General features: G+C 40.4%; 1 protein-coding gene across 3 annotated transcripts in view; it reads left to right on the top strand.

Annotated features, from left to right (window-relative positions):
* LOC122560911 (transmembrane channel-like protein 7) overlaps positions 1-18,795 on the top strand; it is a 99,830-nt gene that overhangs the window by 68,010 nt on the left and 13,025 nt on the right. For all 3 annotated transcript variants that reach the window (XM_043712161.1, XM_043712162.1, XM_043712160.1), the window contains 5 exons: positions 407-527; positions 6,962-7,059; positions 9,396-9,579; positions 11,232-11,362; positions 13,823-13,978. In XM_043712161.1, coding sequence (XP_043568096.1) covers positions 407-527; positions 6,962-7,059; positions 9,396-9,579; positions 11,232-11,362; positions 13,823-13,978 — 690 coding nt within the window. The remainder of the gene's footprint in view (positions 1-406; positions 528-6,961; positions 7,060-9,395; positions 9,580-11,231; positions 11,363-13,822; positions 13,979-18,795) is intronic.

Below are 18,795 nucleotides of genomic sequence, written 5' to 3'. Positions count from 1 at the left end.
TTTGGAGGAAGTGGGAGGATTGGAAAGAGAAGTTGTTCAGGGTGAGGACTAGTTCAGTCAGTCGAAGGACGGTGTCAGTGGAAGGGTACTGGTTGGTACGGCGGGAAAGGAAGAAGCGGAGGGCTTTGAGTCCTTCGTGATGGGAGTTGGAGGTGTACAGGGACTGGATGTCCATCGTGAAGGTAAGGCATTGGGGACCGGGGAAGCGAAAATCATGGAGCAGGTGGAGGGTATGGGTGGTGTCCCGAACGTAGGTGGGGAGTTCTTGGACTAGGGGGGACAGGACCGTGTCAAGGTATGCGGAGATATTTTAAAACCCAATGCTATTACATGCTGTCTCATATCCTCATAATGTTCTTCATAGAATACAGTGAAACCAAAGCTTACTAACTGAATATTTCTCTAGGTCTGTGTTTGTGCGATTGGCTAATATTATTGTTCTTTTGGTGAGCTTGTGGTCACAAATCACGACTTGTACTGGTGATGACGAGTGTAAACCGTGTGGCTACAACAACAAATTGTATCCAGTGAGTACAAAGTTTTTTTTTAAATGCGCAAATATCTGTAATTAGCTTGAAATGGGTATAAAATGCTCTGGTGATGAGAATTTCAATTTGCATGTAGCATAAACAGAATGCAATAAAATGTGTAGTCATCAAGAAATAAGAATCTTTCATGTTTAGTTCTGATACAGAAAAGGTGCATTCTAACGTAATATCAATACTTTCACATTAAGTGAAATCAATGCACAGGTTTGCAAAACGGTTTCATAGAATCTTAAAATCCCTACAGTGTGGAAACAGACCATTTGGCCCAACAAGTCTGCACGACCCTCTGAAGAGTAACTCACACAGGCCCATTCCCCTGCCCTATTCTTCTACATTTCCCTAACTAATGCACCTGACCTACACATCCCTGAACACTACGGGCAATTTAGCATGGCCAGTTAACCTAACCTGCACATCTTTGGACTGTGGGAGGAAACCGGAGCACCCAGAGGAAACCCATGCAGACACGGGGAGAACGTGCCGCCCACACAGACAGTTGCCTGAGGCTGGAGTCAAACTCGGATCCCTGGCTCTGTGGGGCAGCAGTGCTAGCCACTGAGCCACTGTGTTGCCCCAAGTAAGATCCTAAGAACTAGGAGCAGAAGTAGGCATTGGAAATGATAATGGCTGATCTATTTCTGCCTCAACTCCATTTTTTTGCCCACTCTCCATAACCTTCAGCCCATTACTATTTAAAAAACGGTTTATCCCCATAAATTTACTCAATGTTTTGGCATCCACTGTACTGTGGGGTAGTGAATTCCATGTAGTTTCACCTCTGTGTTAGAGAAGTAATTTCTCCACATTCCTGTCTTAACTGAAAACCGTGACTCCTATTCTAGATGTCCCCATGTGAGGAAACATAGTTTCTATGTCTACTTGTTCAATCCCCTTTGACATCTTCTATATCACAATTCGATCTCCTCTCATTCTTCTAAACCCCTGAGCACAGACATAAACTGCTCAATCACTCTTTGTAGACAAGCCCTTCATTTCTGGAATTAATCTCGTAAATAAAAAAAGTGAGCAATTATATACTTATAAAGCAACCATTGCATTATTCTTAATAGATTTTCACTCATTTTGGATAGCTTTGCAGTTAATTAACCTGCATAGAAATGGATAATATGTCATTAGTTTTAACATGTGATTTATATATAATGAAAGGTGAAATGTTTATGTTTAACAAGCTCCTTTAATAGCATTTACTTTTGTTATATTCAACTTGTATAAAGATAAATGTTAATAATTCATGCTGCATTGCAAATTATGTTAGTTATATTTGATTTAAAATGAGTTGTTGAAATGGTCCTATTCATTAACTGTTAAACATGAGAACATTGGCAGTGTAATATTGAAGAATTTTAATCTGTGTGAAAAGTAATCATCATTAAAACCTTTTACCAGGTTTATATATTACTTTAGTTCGAGATTCAAAACACTCAAAACATAGGGGGCATAAAAAAAGTGGATGGTTGCCTTGCATGTGAGGGACTTCTGGGAGGTTCAAGTTATCTTAATAATATATCATTCGATGAAAATCCAGGTCAACAGTTGGTGGTAGCTATGCTTCAATAAAAAGGAGAGAATTCGTGTTATGGCAATATTAACATAAAAACTGCAATAATTATAATGGAGAACTTTATGTAGAGTCATAGAGTCACAACTTCTCCTATATTGACTGGCATTTAGAGCAAGAGACTTAGACAGGGCAGAATTTGTTGAATGCATCCAAGAGGACTTCTTGAAATAGTATGTGGGTCGGCCAATTTGGGGAGAGGCCATACTGGACCTTGTATCGGCTAATAAGCCTGGCCAGGTAATTAACCTTTCAGGGGAAGAGCATTTTGGAAATAGTGATCACAACTCCTTAAGTTTTAAGATCGCTATGAATAAGGATAAGTCAGGATCTTGCTGGAATTGGGAGGAACTGTTATTGGGCAAGTCCACATTTGACATGTGGGAGTTGCTGATGAGAGTTCAGGACCAGCATGTTCTAGTAAGGAGGAAGAACAAGGATGGTAAGGGACCCTTGGATAATGAGGGAGGTTGTGAATTTAGTCAAAAGGAAAAAGAAGCGTATGTAAAGTTTAGGAAGCTAAAAGTGAGAAAGATAAAGAAAGCAGGAAAGAAATCAAGCAGGCAATTGGGAGAGCAAGAAGGGGAAATGAAATAACTTTGGCAAATGGGGTTAAAGAGTATCCCAAGACATTCTATACATACATTAAAAACAAAAGGATAACTAGGGAGAGGGTAGGACCACTCAAGGATAAAGTGGGGAACTGGTGCTTACAGGCAAAGGATGTTGGTGAGATACTAAGTGAGTGCTTTGCGTCAGTATTCCCCCAGGAGAAGGAGTTGGAGGATAGTTAGATTTCTGTGGAAGATGCTAAAATGCTAGGGCATTTTGAGATCAAGAAAGTAGAAGTGTTGGATCTCTTGAAGGCCATTAAGGTGGATGAGTCCCCAGAACCCCACGGTATCTACCCAGGTTATTGAGAGAAGTAAGAGAGGAGATTTCTGGGGCCTTGACTAAGATCTTTGTATCCTCGCGAGCCACTGGAGAGGTCCTGGAGGACTGGCAATTTAGCTAACGTTGTTCCTGTGTTCAAGAAGTGAAATAGGGAGAATCCAAGAAGCAGTAGACCGGTGAGAATCACATTGCTGGTTGGGAGGCTGTTGGAGAGAATTCTTAGGGATAGAATTGAGAAGGAATGGCCTAATTAGGGACAGTCAGCATGCCTTTGTGTAGGGCAAGTCATGTCTTACTAACTTGATTGAATTTTTCAGTGAGGTGACAAAGGTGATCGATGAAGATAGAGCAGTGGGTGTTGTCTACATGCATCTTTGTAAAGCTTTTGACAAGGTCCCTCATGGTAGGCTCACCCACAAAATTAAGATGCATGGGATCCAAGGTGACATGGCCACATGGATTCAGAATTGGCTTGCCTACAGAAGGCAGAGGGTACTGGTGGATAAGTGTTTTTAAGGCTGGAGGTCTGTGACTAATAGTGTTCCATAGGGATCTGTACTGGGACCTCTGCTGTTTGTGATATATATATATATATATAAATGACTTGGATGAAAACGTAGATGGCTGGATAAGTACGTTTGCAGCTAACTCATAGACCAGGGGATTTGTGGATAGTGTAGAAGGTTGTCAAAGGATACAGTGGTATATAGATCAGTTGCACATATGAACAGAGAAATGGCAGATGGAGTTTAATCCGTGTAAGTGTGAGGTGCTGCATTTTGGGAGATCAAATGTTTAAGGAAAAATATACAGTTAATGGCAGGGCACTGAACATCATTGGTGGACAGGGGATCTTGGGGTTCAAGACCACTTAATAGATAAGTTGGTAAAGAAGGCGTAAGGCAAACTTGCCTTTATTGGTCAGGAATTGAGTTCAAGAGTCAGGATGTCATGTTGCAGCTTTATAAGACTTTGGTTAGGTTACTTTTAGAGTATTATGTTCAATTCTGGTCTCCACATTACAGGAAGAATGTGGGAGGCAATGGAGAGGGTGCAGAAGAGGTTTACTGGATGCTGCCTGGTTTAGACGGTATGAACTACTGGAAGAAGCGGGCATACATTTAAGGCAAGGGATAAAGTTCAAAGGAGATGTGAGGGACAAGTATTTTACACAGCGAGTGGTAGGAGGCTGGAATGTGCTCCCAGGATAGTGGCAGAGGCAGATACATTGGGGCGTTTAAGGGAATTTTAGAAAAGCACATGAATGTACAAGGAATGGAGGGATAAGAGGGAGAGTCCACCACTGTTACTGGCAGGGCATTCCATGAACTAACGACTCGCTGAGTGAAGATACATTGGGGCGTTTAAGGGAATTTTAGAAAAGCACATGAATGTACAAGGAATGGAGGGATATGGATCAAGGTCAGGCAGAAGGGATTAGTTTAATTTGGTTCCATGGTTCAACTCATCCTTGCTGACCAAGTGTCCCAAAGTTACCTAGTCTGACTTGTCTGCACTTGTCCCACATTCCTCTGAACCTTTTCTATTCATGTACTTATCCAAATGTCTTTTAATGTTGTAGATATAAGTATATCTACATTTCCTCTGTCAGTTCATTCTAAATATGAACCACCCACTGTGGTTGCCACTCATGTCCCTTTTAAATCTTTCTCCTCATCTTTTCATATGTTCCTTATGATTTTATAAACATTTATGAGGTCACCCCTCAACTTCATACACTCCAGTGAAAAAGGCCGTGGGTGGCACAGTGGTTAGCACTGCTGCCTCACAGCGCCAGAGACCCGGGTTCAATCCCCGCCTCAGGTTTCTGTCTGTCTGGAGTTTGCACATTCTCCCTGTGCCTGCGTGGGTTTCCTCCGGGTGCTCCGGTTTCCTCCCACAGTCAAAAGGTGTGCAGGTCAGGTGAATTGGCCATGCTAAATTGCCCGTAGTGTTAGGTGAAGGGGTAAATGTAGGGGAATAGGTCTGAGTGGGTTGCTCTTCGGCGGGTCGGTTGCGCTTCGGCGGGTCGGTGTGGACTTGTTGGGCCGAAGGGCCTGTTTCCACAGTAAGTAAGTAATCTAAAGTAATCTATCCAGGCTCTCCTTGTAATTGAAACTAGAACATGAGGGCATTGCCTCAAAATGAGGGAGAGAAGATTTAGAACTGAATTGAGGAGGAATTCCTTCATCCAGAGGGTTCCGAATCTGTGGAATTCCCTGACCAGTGAAGTATTTGAGACTTCCTCGTTGAATGTTTTTAAAGCTAAGATGAAAAGTTTTTTGAACAATGAAGTAATTAAGGGTTATGGTGAGAGGATGGATTAGTGGAGCTGAGGCCACGGAAAGATCAGCCACGATCTTATTGAATGGTGGAGTGGGCTTGAAGGGCCAAATACCCAACTCATGTTCTTACGTATTAAACCATTCAGTCCTGGCAACGTCTTTGAAAATCTTTTCTGAACTCTCTCCAATTTAATAATACCTTTCATATAGCAAGGTGATTCAAATATGATCTCACAATATCCTTTGCAACCTCCACCTGACATCACAAGTCCTATCCTCAGCAGTCTGAGCAAGCATGCTGAGTGCCTTCTTTACCACTTTGTCTACCTGTAATGCAACTTACAAAGAATTTACCTGAATCCTCAGGTCTCTTTTGGCTGCTTCTATGCAGTTCTAAGTTTTCTTTTCCCTTTCTTAATCTGCAGCTTTTTTCCTGCTGTTTCATTTTGAAGCAATTTTTAATTTAATTTGCTTTTGCTATGTTATGTTTTTTTTTCATGCAAGTCCTGCAATCCTTTTGAAATATTTAGCTCACTCATGAGCTCAACTATGGCAACATGTAGTAGGATTTTTAACTTGTCAGTGTAGCAAATGAGTTTATGCTGTCAACATGGTTTCAAAACCCATGAGTGATCCAAATGCTTAATTATGCAATTACAGTGAGGGATACAAGCATTCAAAAATAAATTCAATGAGGCAGAATAGGCACATCCTTCAAAAATATTGCAGGGAAAAGTACATAAATATAACAAAAGGAAATTAAATAAAAGTTGCTCCAAAATGTATAAATAGAAAAATGTTGTTTAGGAACAGGGAAGAGAAAATTAATGCTAATATACAAGGAGTGAAATTACATAATAAGTATGCATACTGTAAAAACCTAGAAAATAACTGCAAAGTAAAGTAACAGAATGTCTTAAATTATTGTAATAGAAGTATAGTAGCCAGGGCATAGGTTAAACCTGATCCAAATGGAGTCAAACTTGAGAAGAAACTTGAGATGAATAATCCAATAATATATTGCTATTTTCAGGTTTCTTTCTGGGAGGGTACAAAGAAAATATAGAGATGGAAATGTGTTGCTGGAAAAGCGCAGCAGGTCAGGCAGCATCTGGGGAACAGGAGAATCGACGTTTCGGGCATTAGCCCTTCTTCAGGAATCCTGTTCCCTGGATGCTGCCTGACCTGCTGCGCTTTTCCAGCAATACATTTCCATCTCTAATCTCCAGCATCTGCAGACCTCACTTTCTCCACAAAGAAAATATAATCAGGCATTCATAACATACATATACTAAACCTGTGCTTTAAGGGATGGAAACTAATAAGCCTCTCTGTTTGAAATCTACTCCAGAATAATATGAAAGAGCAGGGAAAAGCATATGGACGTACATGGAATAGTGTAGGTTAGATGGGCTTCAGATTGGTATGACAGGTCGGCGCAACATCGAGGACCAAAGGGCCTGTACTGCGCTGTAATGTTCTATGTTCTATATGTTCTAAATTTCGGTCTTAGCAAGATTTAACGACACAAGAAATAAATTGATTCTAGATTTTAAAAGGACTCCAGACCAAAACTCTCAATCTGATATTGCAGACTCATTTGCTTTTGCATTTCATTTCACTGATCTCTTGCCTAATATGGTTATGTATTTCAGTGCTGGGAAACCCGAATAGGACAAGAAATGTACAAGTTAATGATATTTGACTTAATAATAATTTCATCAGTTGCATTGTTTGTGGAATTCCCCAGAAAGTAAGTAATATTTATGTTCCCACCCTTTCCCATTTCATATCTTCAGACATTGTGAATTGGTACAGGATTTAATACTTTAAGATTCATGATTATTTAATGATCAGCAAGGTCATCTATGTGTGGAACCACAGGATTTGGGGAGATACTAAACAAGTTTTTTGCATCAGTGTTTACTGGGGAGAAGGATATGGAAGGTAGAAAACATGGGAAAATAAATAGAGACAGCTTGAAAAATGTCCATATTACAGAGGATGAAGTTTTGGATGTCTTAAAACGCATAAAGGTGGTTAAATCCCCAGGATCTGATCAGGTGTACCTTAGACCTCTGTGGGAAGTTATGGAAGTGATTGCACAGCCCTTTGCTGAGATATTTGTATCATTGATAGCCACAGGTCAGGTGTCAGAAGACTGGAGGTTGGCTAAGGTGGTGCCACTATTTAAGAAATCTGGTAAGGAAAAGCCAGGGAACTATAGACAGGTGAGCCCGACATTGGTGTTAAGCAAATTGTTGGAGGGAATCCTGAGGGACAGGACTTACACGTATTTGGAAAGGTAAGGACTAATTAGGGATAGTCACCATGGCGTTGTGCATGGGAAATTGTGTCTTTTGATTGAGTATTTTGAAGAAGTAACAAAGAGGATTTATGAGGGCAGAGTGATGGATGGGATCTATATGGACTTCAGTAAGGTGTTTGACATGGTTTCCCATAGTAGACTGGTTAGCAAGGTTAGAAAGGTTAGATCAGACCAAATAAAGGGAGAACCAGCTGTTTGGATACAGAACTGGCTCGAAGGTAGAAGACAGAATGGTCTTAGAGGGTTGCTTTTCAGACTGATAGGTTGTGACCAGCAGTGTGCCACAAGGAGCGGTGCTGGATCCACTGCTTTTTGTCATTTATATAAGTGATTTGGATGTGAGCATAGGAGATGTGGTTAGTAAATTTGCAGATGACACCAAAATTGGAGGGGTAGTGGACAGTGAAGAAGGTTACCTCAAAATACAATGGGATCTTGATCAGATGGGCCAATCGGTTGAGGGGTGGCAGATGGAGCGAGGTGCTGCATTTTGGAAAGGCAAATCGGGCAGGACTTATACACTTAATGGTAACGTCCTGGGCAGTGTTGCTGAACAAAGAGACCTTTGTTCATAGTTCCTTGAAATTGTAGTCACAGGTAGACATGATAGTGAAGAAGGCGTTTGATATGCTGTCCTTTATTGGTCAGAACATTGAGTAGAGGATTGGAAGGATGGTGCATGTATAGAATGAGCTGCCAGACAAAGTGGTGGAGGCTGGTGCAATTACAGGATTAGAAGGCATCTGGAAGAAAGAGGTTAGAGGGATATGGGCCAAAGGCAAAAGTGAGGACTGCAGATCCTGGAAACCAAAGTTTAGATCAGAGTGGTGCTGGAAAAGCACAGCAGGTCAGACAGCATCCAAGGAGCACGAAAATCGACATTTTGGGCAAAAGCCCTTCATCAGGAATAGAGGATATGAGCTAAATGCTGGCAAATGGGACTGGATTTATTTAAGATATCTGGTTGGCATGGATGAGTTGGACTGCAGGGTCTGTTTCCATGCCGTATATCTCTGACTCTAATAAGTCTGTGTCATTTTCCAAAATAAATTATTTCACTAACTTTCAAGGTACATTTATGACTTTTGGTACCCTCAGCATACTTTGGCTGCAAAATCTAGTAACATTATTTCTATAATTGCAGCTCTACTGGTGCTGTTTGGATTCAAAATGGCATTCATGCCATGTGCAGATATGTCTGTTTCAAGCTGCAATAGACTCCATGCGGGTACTGGCCCAGAGCGGTCTCACAGCAGCGATGTTGTCGGTAGAGGCACGATGGTGCCAAAGAATGGCAACATGGTTGTCTGGCAGCACAATGAGGGGACTCATGCTGGTGATGGTCTTAGCGTTGGGGTGTAAGAACACAGATCCAGGCTCATTGCTAAGCACTTAAGAAGGACTGTAATGCTAAACTTGTAAACTTTATTTATTTATTGTTGACTTTATACCTAAGATATTGTTCTTAGGTACCTTTGTATCTAAGAAGACGCCAGAGAATGATGACGTTGTATACTTTTCACTGTACTGCTGAATCCCTGTACTTGGATGGGCTGTAGTGAGGGGAGAGGGGTTTTGTTATAATTTGATTATTTTTGAAAAGGAACCAACTTAATAGATTAGTGAAAGCATAAACTATTTTTGATTATATTTCTATTTCTTTTATTTAATGATTTTAAGATTATCAAAAGGTTCAGTTTAATAAAAAATGCCACATTTTCTAAGAGCATAATTATATCTTTTATATTTTTATCTTTCAGGTTAATCGTAACCTATTGCACATGGGCCCCATTCAAGTGGTGGGGTCAACAGCAGTTTTCAGTTCCTCAAAACGTATTAGAAATAGTATATGGTCAGACTATCTGCTGGATAGGAACATTTTACTCACCATTGCTCCCTGGAATAGCAACCATCAAATACTTCATCATATTTTATATCAAAAAGGTGAGTAATCTTACTGAATAAACCAATGAAAAAAAAAATTCCTTCATTGATATAAGGCGACCAGATGAATGCATTCACCCTTAAATTTTACTTCATTATTTTTGACCGATGGATATGATCATTCATAAAATATTCAATCGTTAGTAGCAATCAAATCTGAATTCTGTCTTAGACTTCTTGATATTTAATTTGTTTTCCACTGAGGGTTCCCACAGTGACCGAGTGGGTTACATCAGTACATAGCTAAGTAGTAGAGTAAATGCATAAAACTGCATTTATGGAGTACTTTTAAACATCTCGAATATTCTATGGTATTTTACTCATAGTGAAGAAAGTGTAATTTGAGTAATGAAGGTGACAGATTTTGTTATCTGCTTGTGGTGAATTACCTAATCTCAGTTTAGTAAATGCTTACAGGGTGCTTAGGGCAAGCCTATCCGAGTGTAGGAAAAATCAATTATTCATTTGATAGTTCTGAACTTGAATATTGCTGAAGAAGACACATTTTCTCAAAGCTTTTTGTTGACTTTGCACTCATCAGGATGTTTTGAAAGAATGCCATTTCAGGGGGAATATCAATTGAGTCGTAGAGCTGTACAGCTCGGAAACAGACTCTTCAGTCCAACTCATCCATGCTGACCAGATATCCTAAATTAATCTAGTCCCATTTGCCAGCACTTGGCCCATATCCCTCTAAACCCTTCCTATTCATGTACCCATCCAGATGCCTTTTAAATGTTATAATTGTACCAGCCTCCACCACTTCCTCTGGAAGGTCATTCCATACATGCACCACCCTTTGTGTGAAAACGTTGCCCCTTAGGTCCCTTTTAAATCTTTCCCCTCTCACCCTAAGCCTATGCCCTTGAGTTCTGGACTCCCCCAATCCAGGGAAAAGATCTTGTCTATTTACCCTATCTATGTCCCTCATGATTTTATAAACATTGATAAGGTCACCCCTGAAACTTCGCACTCCAGGGAAAAAAGCCCCAGCCTGTTCAGCCTCTCCCTATAGCCCTCTCACTCTGGCACCATCCTTGTAAATCTTTTCTGAACCCTTTCAAGTTTCACAACATCCTACCTATAGGAGGGAGACCAGAATCTCACACAGTACTTACACTGTCTGAGAGAAGAGTGCTGATTGATTGGCAAATGGATTCTGATTGGTAGAGGTTGCCATGAAGAATGAACCTTTTAATAATGATTTGGAGGTGCTGGTGTTGAAATGGGGTGTACAAAGTTAAAAATCACACAACACCAGTTATAGTCTAACAGGTTTATTTGGAAGCACTAGCTTTCTGAATGCTGCTCCTTCATCAGGTGGAACCATAACACTGAGCCATAACAACCCGATGAAGGAGCAGCGCTTCAAAAGCTAGTGCTTCCAAATAAACCTGTTGGACTATAACCTGGTGTTGTGTAATTTGTAACCTTTTAATAATGGTTATTATCTAGCAATGTACAGATATTGGAAAAGAAGAAATCTGGTTTGGCTCTGATGCCCCATTGTTGAAATATCTTACCCATCTATAATTTACAAGAACAAGTAATAGCCATTTGGAAGTATGATCAAAGGACATATCAGCAGGAGAGGAAGCAAGGAAAATAGAGTCTGTGGAAATGCAACTTACAATGTCTTCTGAACCTTCCAGATATCTCTGATGAACAACTGCCGTCCTTCCACCAGACCTTTTCGAGCATCAAGCTCTAACTTCTTCTTTCTGGCCGTGCTGTTAATTGGACTTCCCCTAGCCTGTGTGCCTATCGCTTTTAGTGTTGGAGTGTGAGTATTGACTTTTATGGACTTTTTTTCCAGTTGTATTGCACAAATTGATACTTCCCCCATCATGAATGAGTTACTTACTGAGGTGATGGAATCATTTATGAAAGAGAGAGAGATCATTTAGTTTACTGAGTCCAAACCAGCTCCCTCCAGAACAATTCAACCTGGCCCACACCCTTACTCATTCCTGCAGTCTTGCAGGTTTATTTTCTTCAAACATCTATCCAATTTCTTCTATGAACAAGCCCATCATTTCCAACCTAACATTGTAACTAAACTGAACTTCACATTACCCCCAATCTATTATGGTAAATCTCTTCGAATCCTTCTGAAAGACCTTTGTATCTTTATGACAGTGTGAACCACCAGAACTGGATCCAGTACTCTGGTTGGGTCTTACCAGATCTTTGAAAGATTCAGCATAACTTTCCTGCTTTTGTCTGCAGTGCCTCTATTTATGAAGCCAAAGATACCAAATTTTTTGTTAACTCTCTTAGTATCACCTGCCACCTTCAAAGATTGTGCTGCTGGAACTGCAGATTGACTAGTAACTCCAGGGATGGGACACACATCCACTGATAGGCAAGAGTCCCACTCTCTGTTTTAGAAGTAGGAGTCAGTGATTTGGCACTTCAGGTCTGCTCTGATATTCAGTATGATCATGACTGATCATCCAACTCAGTACCCTATTCTCGCTTTCTCCCCATACCCTTTGATCACTTTATCCTAGAGTTTTCTTTATGTCTTTAATGTTTTGACCTAAATTGTTTTCTGTTGCAGAGAATTCCACAGGCTCACCACTCTCTGGGTGAAAAAATTGTCCTAATTTCTGTCCTAAAAGGCCTATCCTTTATCCTTAGACTGTGACTCCCGGTTCTAGACTCCCCAGTCATTGAAAACATCCCTCCTGCATCTACTCTGTCTAATCCTGTTAAATTATTATAGGTTTCTGTGAGATCGCCTGAATCTTCTAAACTCCAGTGAACCAATCCATTTTCTATTCATACATCAGTCCTACCAGCAATCTGTCCGTTAAATCTTTATTGTCTTCCCTCCATAACCAGAACATCATTCCACAGATAAAGAGACCAAAAATGCACATAATGCTCCTGATGTGGTCTCAGTAAGGCCCTGTGCAGTTGCAGCAAAACATCCCAGCTCCTGTATTTGAATCATATTGCTATGAAGGCCACCATACTATTAGAATTCCTTATCACCTATTGCAGCTGCATACTTACTTTCAGCATGTGAGGATACCCAGGTCTCATTGCACCTCCCCTTTCCAAATCTATCCCCATTCATAATCTGCTTGTCTGATTTTGCTACTGAGGTGGATAATGTTAAAAATCACACAACACCAGGTCATAGTCCAACAGGTTTATTTGGAAGCACTAACTTTCAGAGCGCTGCTCCTTCATCAGGTAGTCTTCACAGGGCCTTACTGTACACCCCAGTCCAATACAATCATATGTGGATAACCTTACATTTATCCTCTGACAGCTTGGGTGGCACAGTGGTTAGCACTGCTGCCTCATAGCGCTAGACACCCGGGTTCAATACTCGCCTCAGGCGACTGACTGTGTGGAGTTTGCACGTTCTCCCCGTGTCTGCGTGGGTTTCCTCCGGGTGCTCCGGTTTCCTCCCACAGTCCAAAAATGTGCAGGTCAGGTGAATTGGCCATGCTAAATTGTCCGTAGTGTTAGGTAAGGGGTAAATGTAGGGGTATGGGTGGGTTGCACTTCGGCGGGGCGGTGTGGACTTGTTGGGCCGAAGGGCCTGTTTCCACACTGTAAGTAATCTAATCTAATCTAAGCTTGTTAACCCAATAAAAGTCCAATTTATTTCTGTTTCCAGTTAGCTAACTAATCCTTTGCCTATGCTAACATGTGATCCCTACACCCTGAGCACTTACTTTTGATGTGGCACCTTCTCCAATGCCTTTTTGGAGATCCCAGTACATCACATCTACAAGTTCATCTATATCCATCTCATTGTTACTTTGTCAAAGCACTCTAATAAATTAATAATACAATTTCCCTTTCACACAACTATGTAGCCTCTGTTTAATCACATTGATTTTTCTAAGTATCCTGCTATATTGTAGTTTAATGCAGCTCACACAACCTGCTATATAATTAATGGGTGTATATTTATTTATATGCAATCATACATATTTGTTAAGCATCTAAGACCTCTGAGCTTATCAGTTGACTTTTAGTATTGACAACTGCTGAATCTCTAGAATATAAAAGACACTTGGCTTCAAACCAAAAATTCAATCATTTATCAAAGCTGCACAAATGTTGATGTTGAAAATTTCCACATTTTTAAAAGGAATCCTGCTGAAGAGAAAAAAACAAAGTTGAAAATGTGATAGAATAATGACAGAGAAAGGACTTGTGAAGTAGGTTGGTTGTTATTATATTAGAGATAAAATAAATTTTTTTTGCTTCCAATCAGGATCAAATCATCCAAATCCTGTGGGCCATTTGTTAAATACAATATATCGTGGCATGTCATACCAGCAACCATCGACCATTTCCCCAACGGCTTTAACAAGCTTCTGTATGGTTTGGCATCTGAGGCTTTTGCAGTGCCATTCTTTTTATTTGTATGGTAAGAAGTTTTTTATGGTAAAATTAATGACCAGCAAATAGTTCATAATCTTTCAAAAGAAACCATTAAATTTACCTCTGTTAAACAACGTACTGAATTGTTCATAGTTTTTTGATGTTCTAATACACTAATTACATAAAATTCTAGAGTCAGAGTTTTACAGCAAATTCAGCGCACTGTGCCAAGATCAATCATCAAATACCGATATTTTTCTAATTCTGATTTACAGCACTACGCTTGTAGTGTAATATACTGTGGTGTTTCAAGAATTTCTCTAAATCTTTCTCAAATGTTGGAAGTGTGCCTTTCAGGTGGTGAGTTCTAGTGGGAGAGAAACTTTCTTTAAATCCCCTAAGTTTCCTCTACGAACCTGAAATTTATGTCCACTGGCATTGACACCTCCACGAAGGGGAAATTTTCTCCATATCCACCCTATTATGTTCCTCATAATTTTACACCCCTCAATCAGGTTGTCTCTCAGTATTCTCAGCTCTTTAAACAAAACATTAACCAATCCAGTCCGTCTCCATAGGGCAACATCCTGCTGAATCTCCTCTGCACACTTTCCAGTGCAATCATATCCTTCCTATAGTACAGTGACCAGAACTGCACACAGTACTTTTGTACAGCTTGATTATAACTTCCATGCTCTTGTATTCCATGTCTCACCTAATAAAGGCAAGTATCTCATGCCACCTTAATTACTTTATCTACCTATCCTGCTGCCTTCAATAAACAATGGACAGGCACACCAAAGTCCCTCTGTACCTTTGTGCTGCGTAGGATTCTACCATTAAATATATATTTTCCTGGTGTGTTAGTCTTCTGATCAGCTCACCTATATCATCCTATAGTCCAAAACTTTCCTTTCTCCCTATTTTCCACCATTTTCATGTTAGCTGTGAACGTTCTGATCATTCCTGCTATATTCATGTCTTGAAATTATATTATTAAACATTACATAATTAATAAATCATTCTATATCACCTTATACATGTATATGTTTACCCATAATCCTATTTATTTAGCCCATTTAATATAAAAACAATTATTTCCAAAGATGTTTTTACAGAGCCTGAAGAAAACATATTGAGCTAAGGAAGGAGCTAGAGGTAATGAATGGGGTGAAAAATGATGAGCAGTATGTATTGGCAAGGCTGGCTATGCTTAGGGAAGGTAAATAGCTTGGTCCAAATGGTTTATATTCCAGATGACCAAAGGAATGGATGTGAAGATAACAGAACGGCTTACCATCACGTTCCAATCTTCTCCCGATAAGGAGGATGGGCTAGAAGATTGGAAATAGCAAATGTAATTCCTTTGTTTGAGAAAAGATCCAAGGCCACTCCTCATAACTACTGTTCAGTCAATCAAATAAGCAGCTAATGGAATAGGACAGTCAGTATCAGTTTGGCTAAGAAGCTTGCTTAAGGACAGGAAATTGAGAGCTGAGGAAATGGTTGTTTTCAGTACTGGAGGCTGGTTGATTCTGAGGTTCTGTAATAGTCAGTGCAGTAAATACTGTTTTCCAATAAATATAAAGGATATTATGAAATTAGAGAGGGTTCAGAAGAGATTTACAAAGGTGCTGTCAGGACTGGAGGGTTTGAGTTATAAGGAGAGTCTGGGACGTTTTTCACTGTAGCATCAGAGGTTGAGTGGTAACCTTATCGATGTTTTTAAAGTCATGAGGAGCATACACAAGGTGAATAGCGAAGGACATTTCTCCAGGGTAGGTGAGTTCAAAACTAGAGAGCACATTTTAAGATAAGAGGAGGAAAATTTTAAAGGTACCTGAGGGGCAGCTTTTTCACACAGAGGGTGGTTTGTTTGTAGAACAAACTGCCAGAGAAAGTGATAGAAGCAAGTACATTTACAACATTTAAAGACGTTTGGACAGATACATGAATACAGTCATTGAGTCATAGAGATGTACAGCATGGAAACAGATCCTTCAGTCCATCTCATCCATGCTTCCTAGATATCCTCAATAATCTAGTCCCATTTGCCAGCACTTGGCCCATATCCCGCTAAACCCTTCCTACTCATATACTAGTCCAGATGCCTTTTAAATGTTGTAATTGTCCCAGCCTCCACCACTTCCTCTGGCAGCTCATTCCAAACACGTACCAACCTTTGCATGAAAACATTGCCCCTTAGACCCTTTTTAAATCTTTCCCTTCTCACCCTAAATCTATGCCCTCTAGTTCTGGACTCCCTGACCCCAGGGAAAAGACCTTGTCTGTTTACCATATCCATGCCCCTCACGATTTTATAAACCTCTATAAGGTCACCGCTCAGCCTCCGACGCTCCAGGGAAAACTGCCCCAGCCTATTCAGCCTCGCCCTATAGCTCAAACCCTCCCACCCTGGCATCATCCTTGTTGGAAATATTTAGAGGTATAGGGCCAAGCACAGCCAAATAGAACTGGGTTTGTTTGAGAAACTTGGTCGGCATGGACAAGTTGGACTGATGGGTCTGTTTCCATGCTGTGTGACTCTGACTATGACTTCATAAATGACTTGAATATTGGAATACAACATAAAATTTTAAACTTTTTCTGATGATAAAGGATTCTGGGTAATCCAAGATGGAAAACAGGAAAGATTTCTGGCTGCAACAGCTGCTCCTTTTTTGAGGTATTTTAGCTGCTGTAGGTGATTTCCTCGAATTCCAAGAGCAGCAATTACTGTTTTATATGCTGTTGCATTGTTTTGGAACTTTGGAAAAAGATAAGTCAAAACAAAAGCAGTTTTAAAAGGGAGAAGAACAGACAAAGAAAGCACATGGTGAGGTATGTACAGGAGAGAAAGAGAGAAAGAAACTGACACTGCTTTTGCTGCTTGAATTCATGTATTGCTGGACATCGGTGTGCATTTCACACAGAGGGTGGTACGTGTATGGAATGAGCTGCCAGAGGAAGTGGTGGAGGCTGGTACAATTGCAACATTTAAGAGGCATTTGGATGGGTATATGAATAGGAAGGGTTTGGAGGGATATGGGCTGGGTGCTGGCAGGTGGGACTAGATTGGGTTGGGATATCTGGTCGGCATGGACAGGTTGGACAGAAGGGTCTGTTTCCATGCTGTACATCTCTATGACTCAATGAAACGTTGTGGTGTTGCTGACAGTAAGGATACTGACCAGTTAAAAGAGGACAGGGATAGGATAGCAGAATGGCCAGGAAAGTGACAGATGGAATTTAATACAGAGAAGTTTGAGATAATGCAGCTTGGCAGAAGAGATAGGAAGAGGCAATTATAGACTTCATGACAGTTCTAAAGAGAGTAGGGACAGAAGGACTAAGGGCTTCATGCACTTAGATCTTTGAAGGCTGCAGGTCATATTGAGAAAGTAGCTAGAGTCAAGTGTGTGGTGTTGGAAAAGCACAGCAGGTCAGGCAGCATCTGAGGAACAGGAAAATGCTTATTCCTAATGAAGGGTTGTGCCCGAAATGTAGATTTTCTTGCTGCTCAGATGCTGACTGACCTGCTGTGCTTTTCCAGCACCACACTCTTGACTCTAATCTCTAGCATCTGCAGTGCTAACTTTTCCCTGAGAAAGTAGCTATCAGAGCATATGGGATCTTGGGCTTCATAAGGAGATTATGCTGAACATTTTTAAAGCTATGCTTAGGCTACAACTAGAGGATAGTGTTCAATTCTTGTCACTACACTTTAGGATGAGTGTGAGTATCCTAGAGACAGATTAGACGAGATTTACCAGATTAGTTCTAGGCTTCAGCCTTTTTTTGGTTTACAAGGGTAGGTTGGAAAGGCTGGGTTACTGACGGTCAAGGAAAGGAGGTTGCTGGGCTATGTAGTTAGAGGTCTACAAACATTTTAACAAGTTCAGGTAGACAGGGGAAGGCTGTTCACATTAACATGATGGTAGGCTGCAGGCAGAGATTTAAATCACAGACAAGACATTTGAGGGGGATTTGAGATAAGAACCTTTTACACAATGACTGGTAGTGGTCTAGAACTTGCTGGCTACATAATGGCAGAGATTAAAACCTCTTCTCTGCGCAATATGCTGACCATTGTTCTGAATTCTCCAACTGTATCTCCCACCCACTCGAGAAGAAATTTTAAAAAACAGTGTTCAAAACAAATGATGTAAACTTTAACCCAGGCAAAAGAGAAAAATAATTGAAAACAAGAGTATAGTTTTGAACAGCGAGCACAAAATCAGAAGAGAGTTTCTGACAGCTCAATATGAATTGATCAGTATCCTTTGCATAATATTATGAGCATCATAAGTAGCCTGCCCCTTTATTCCCTTTCAAGTTAATAGAACAGGAGGATTATATTGTTTGCAAATGTATCCTTAAGGAATAGTATCACCAATTATAAACAATAAATTATTAGTTATGAGCTTTGTGCCAACTATAATAACTTGAAATTTTAACTTCCAGAGGTGCAAGAATACCTGACTTAATCCTTACTCCATTATCAACACAAAAAAAGCAATTGCTTTGTGTGGAGCCACAGAAAATGGGGGAGATACTAAATGAATATTTTGCATCAGTATTTACTGTGGTAAAAGGTATGGAAGATATAGACTGTAGGGAAATAGATGGTGACATCTTGCAAAATGTCCAGATTAAAGAGGAGGAAGTGCTGGATGTCTTGAAACGGTTAAAGGTGGATAAATCTCCAGGACCTGATCAGGTGTACCCGAGAACTCTGTGGGAAGTTGGAGAAGTGATTGCTGGGCCACTTGCTGAGATATTTGTATCATCGATAGTCACAGATGAGGTGCCGGAAGACTGGAGGTTGGCAAACGTGGTGCCACTGTTTAAGAAGGGTGGTAA

This window comes from Chiloscyllium plagiosum, chromosome 21 (genome assembly GCF_004010195.1).
Source record: "Chiloscyllium plagiosum isolate BGI_BamShark_2017 chromosome 21, ASM401019v2, whole genome shotgun sequence".
Taxonomy (NCBI): domain Eukaryota; kingdom Metazoa; phylum Chordata; class Chondrichthyes; order Orectolobiformes; family Hemiscylliidae; genus Chiloscyllium; species Chiloscyllium plagiosum.
The sequence above is the reverse complement of the archived record's forward strand: the minus strand, read 5'-3'. Positions and strand labels throughout refer to the sequence as shown.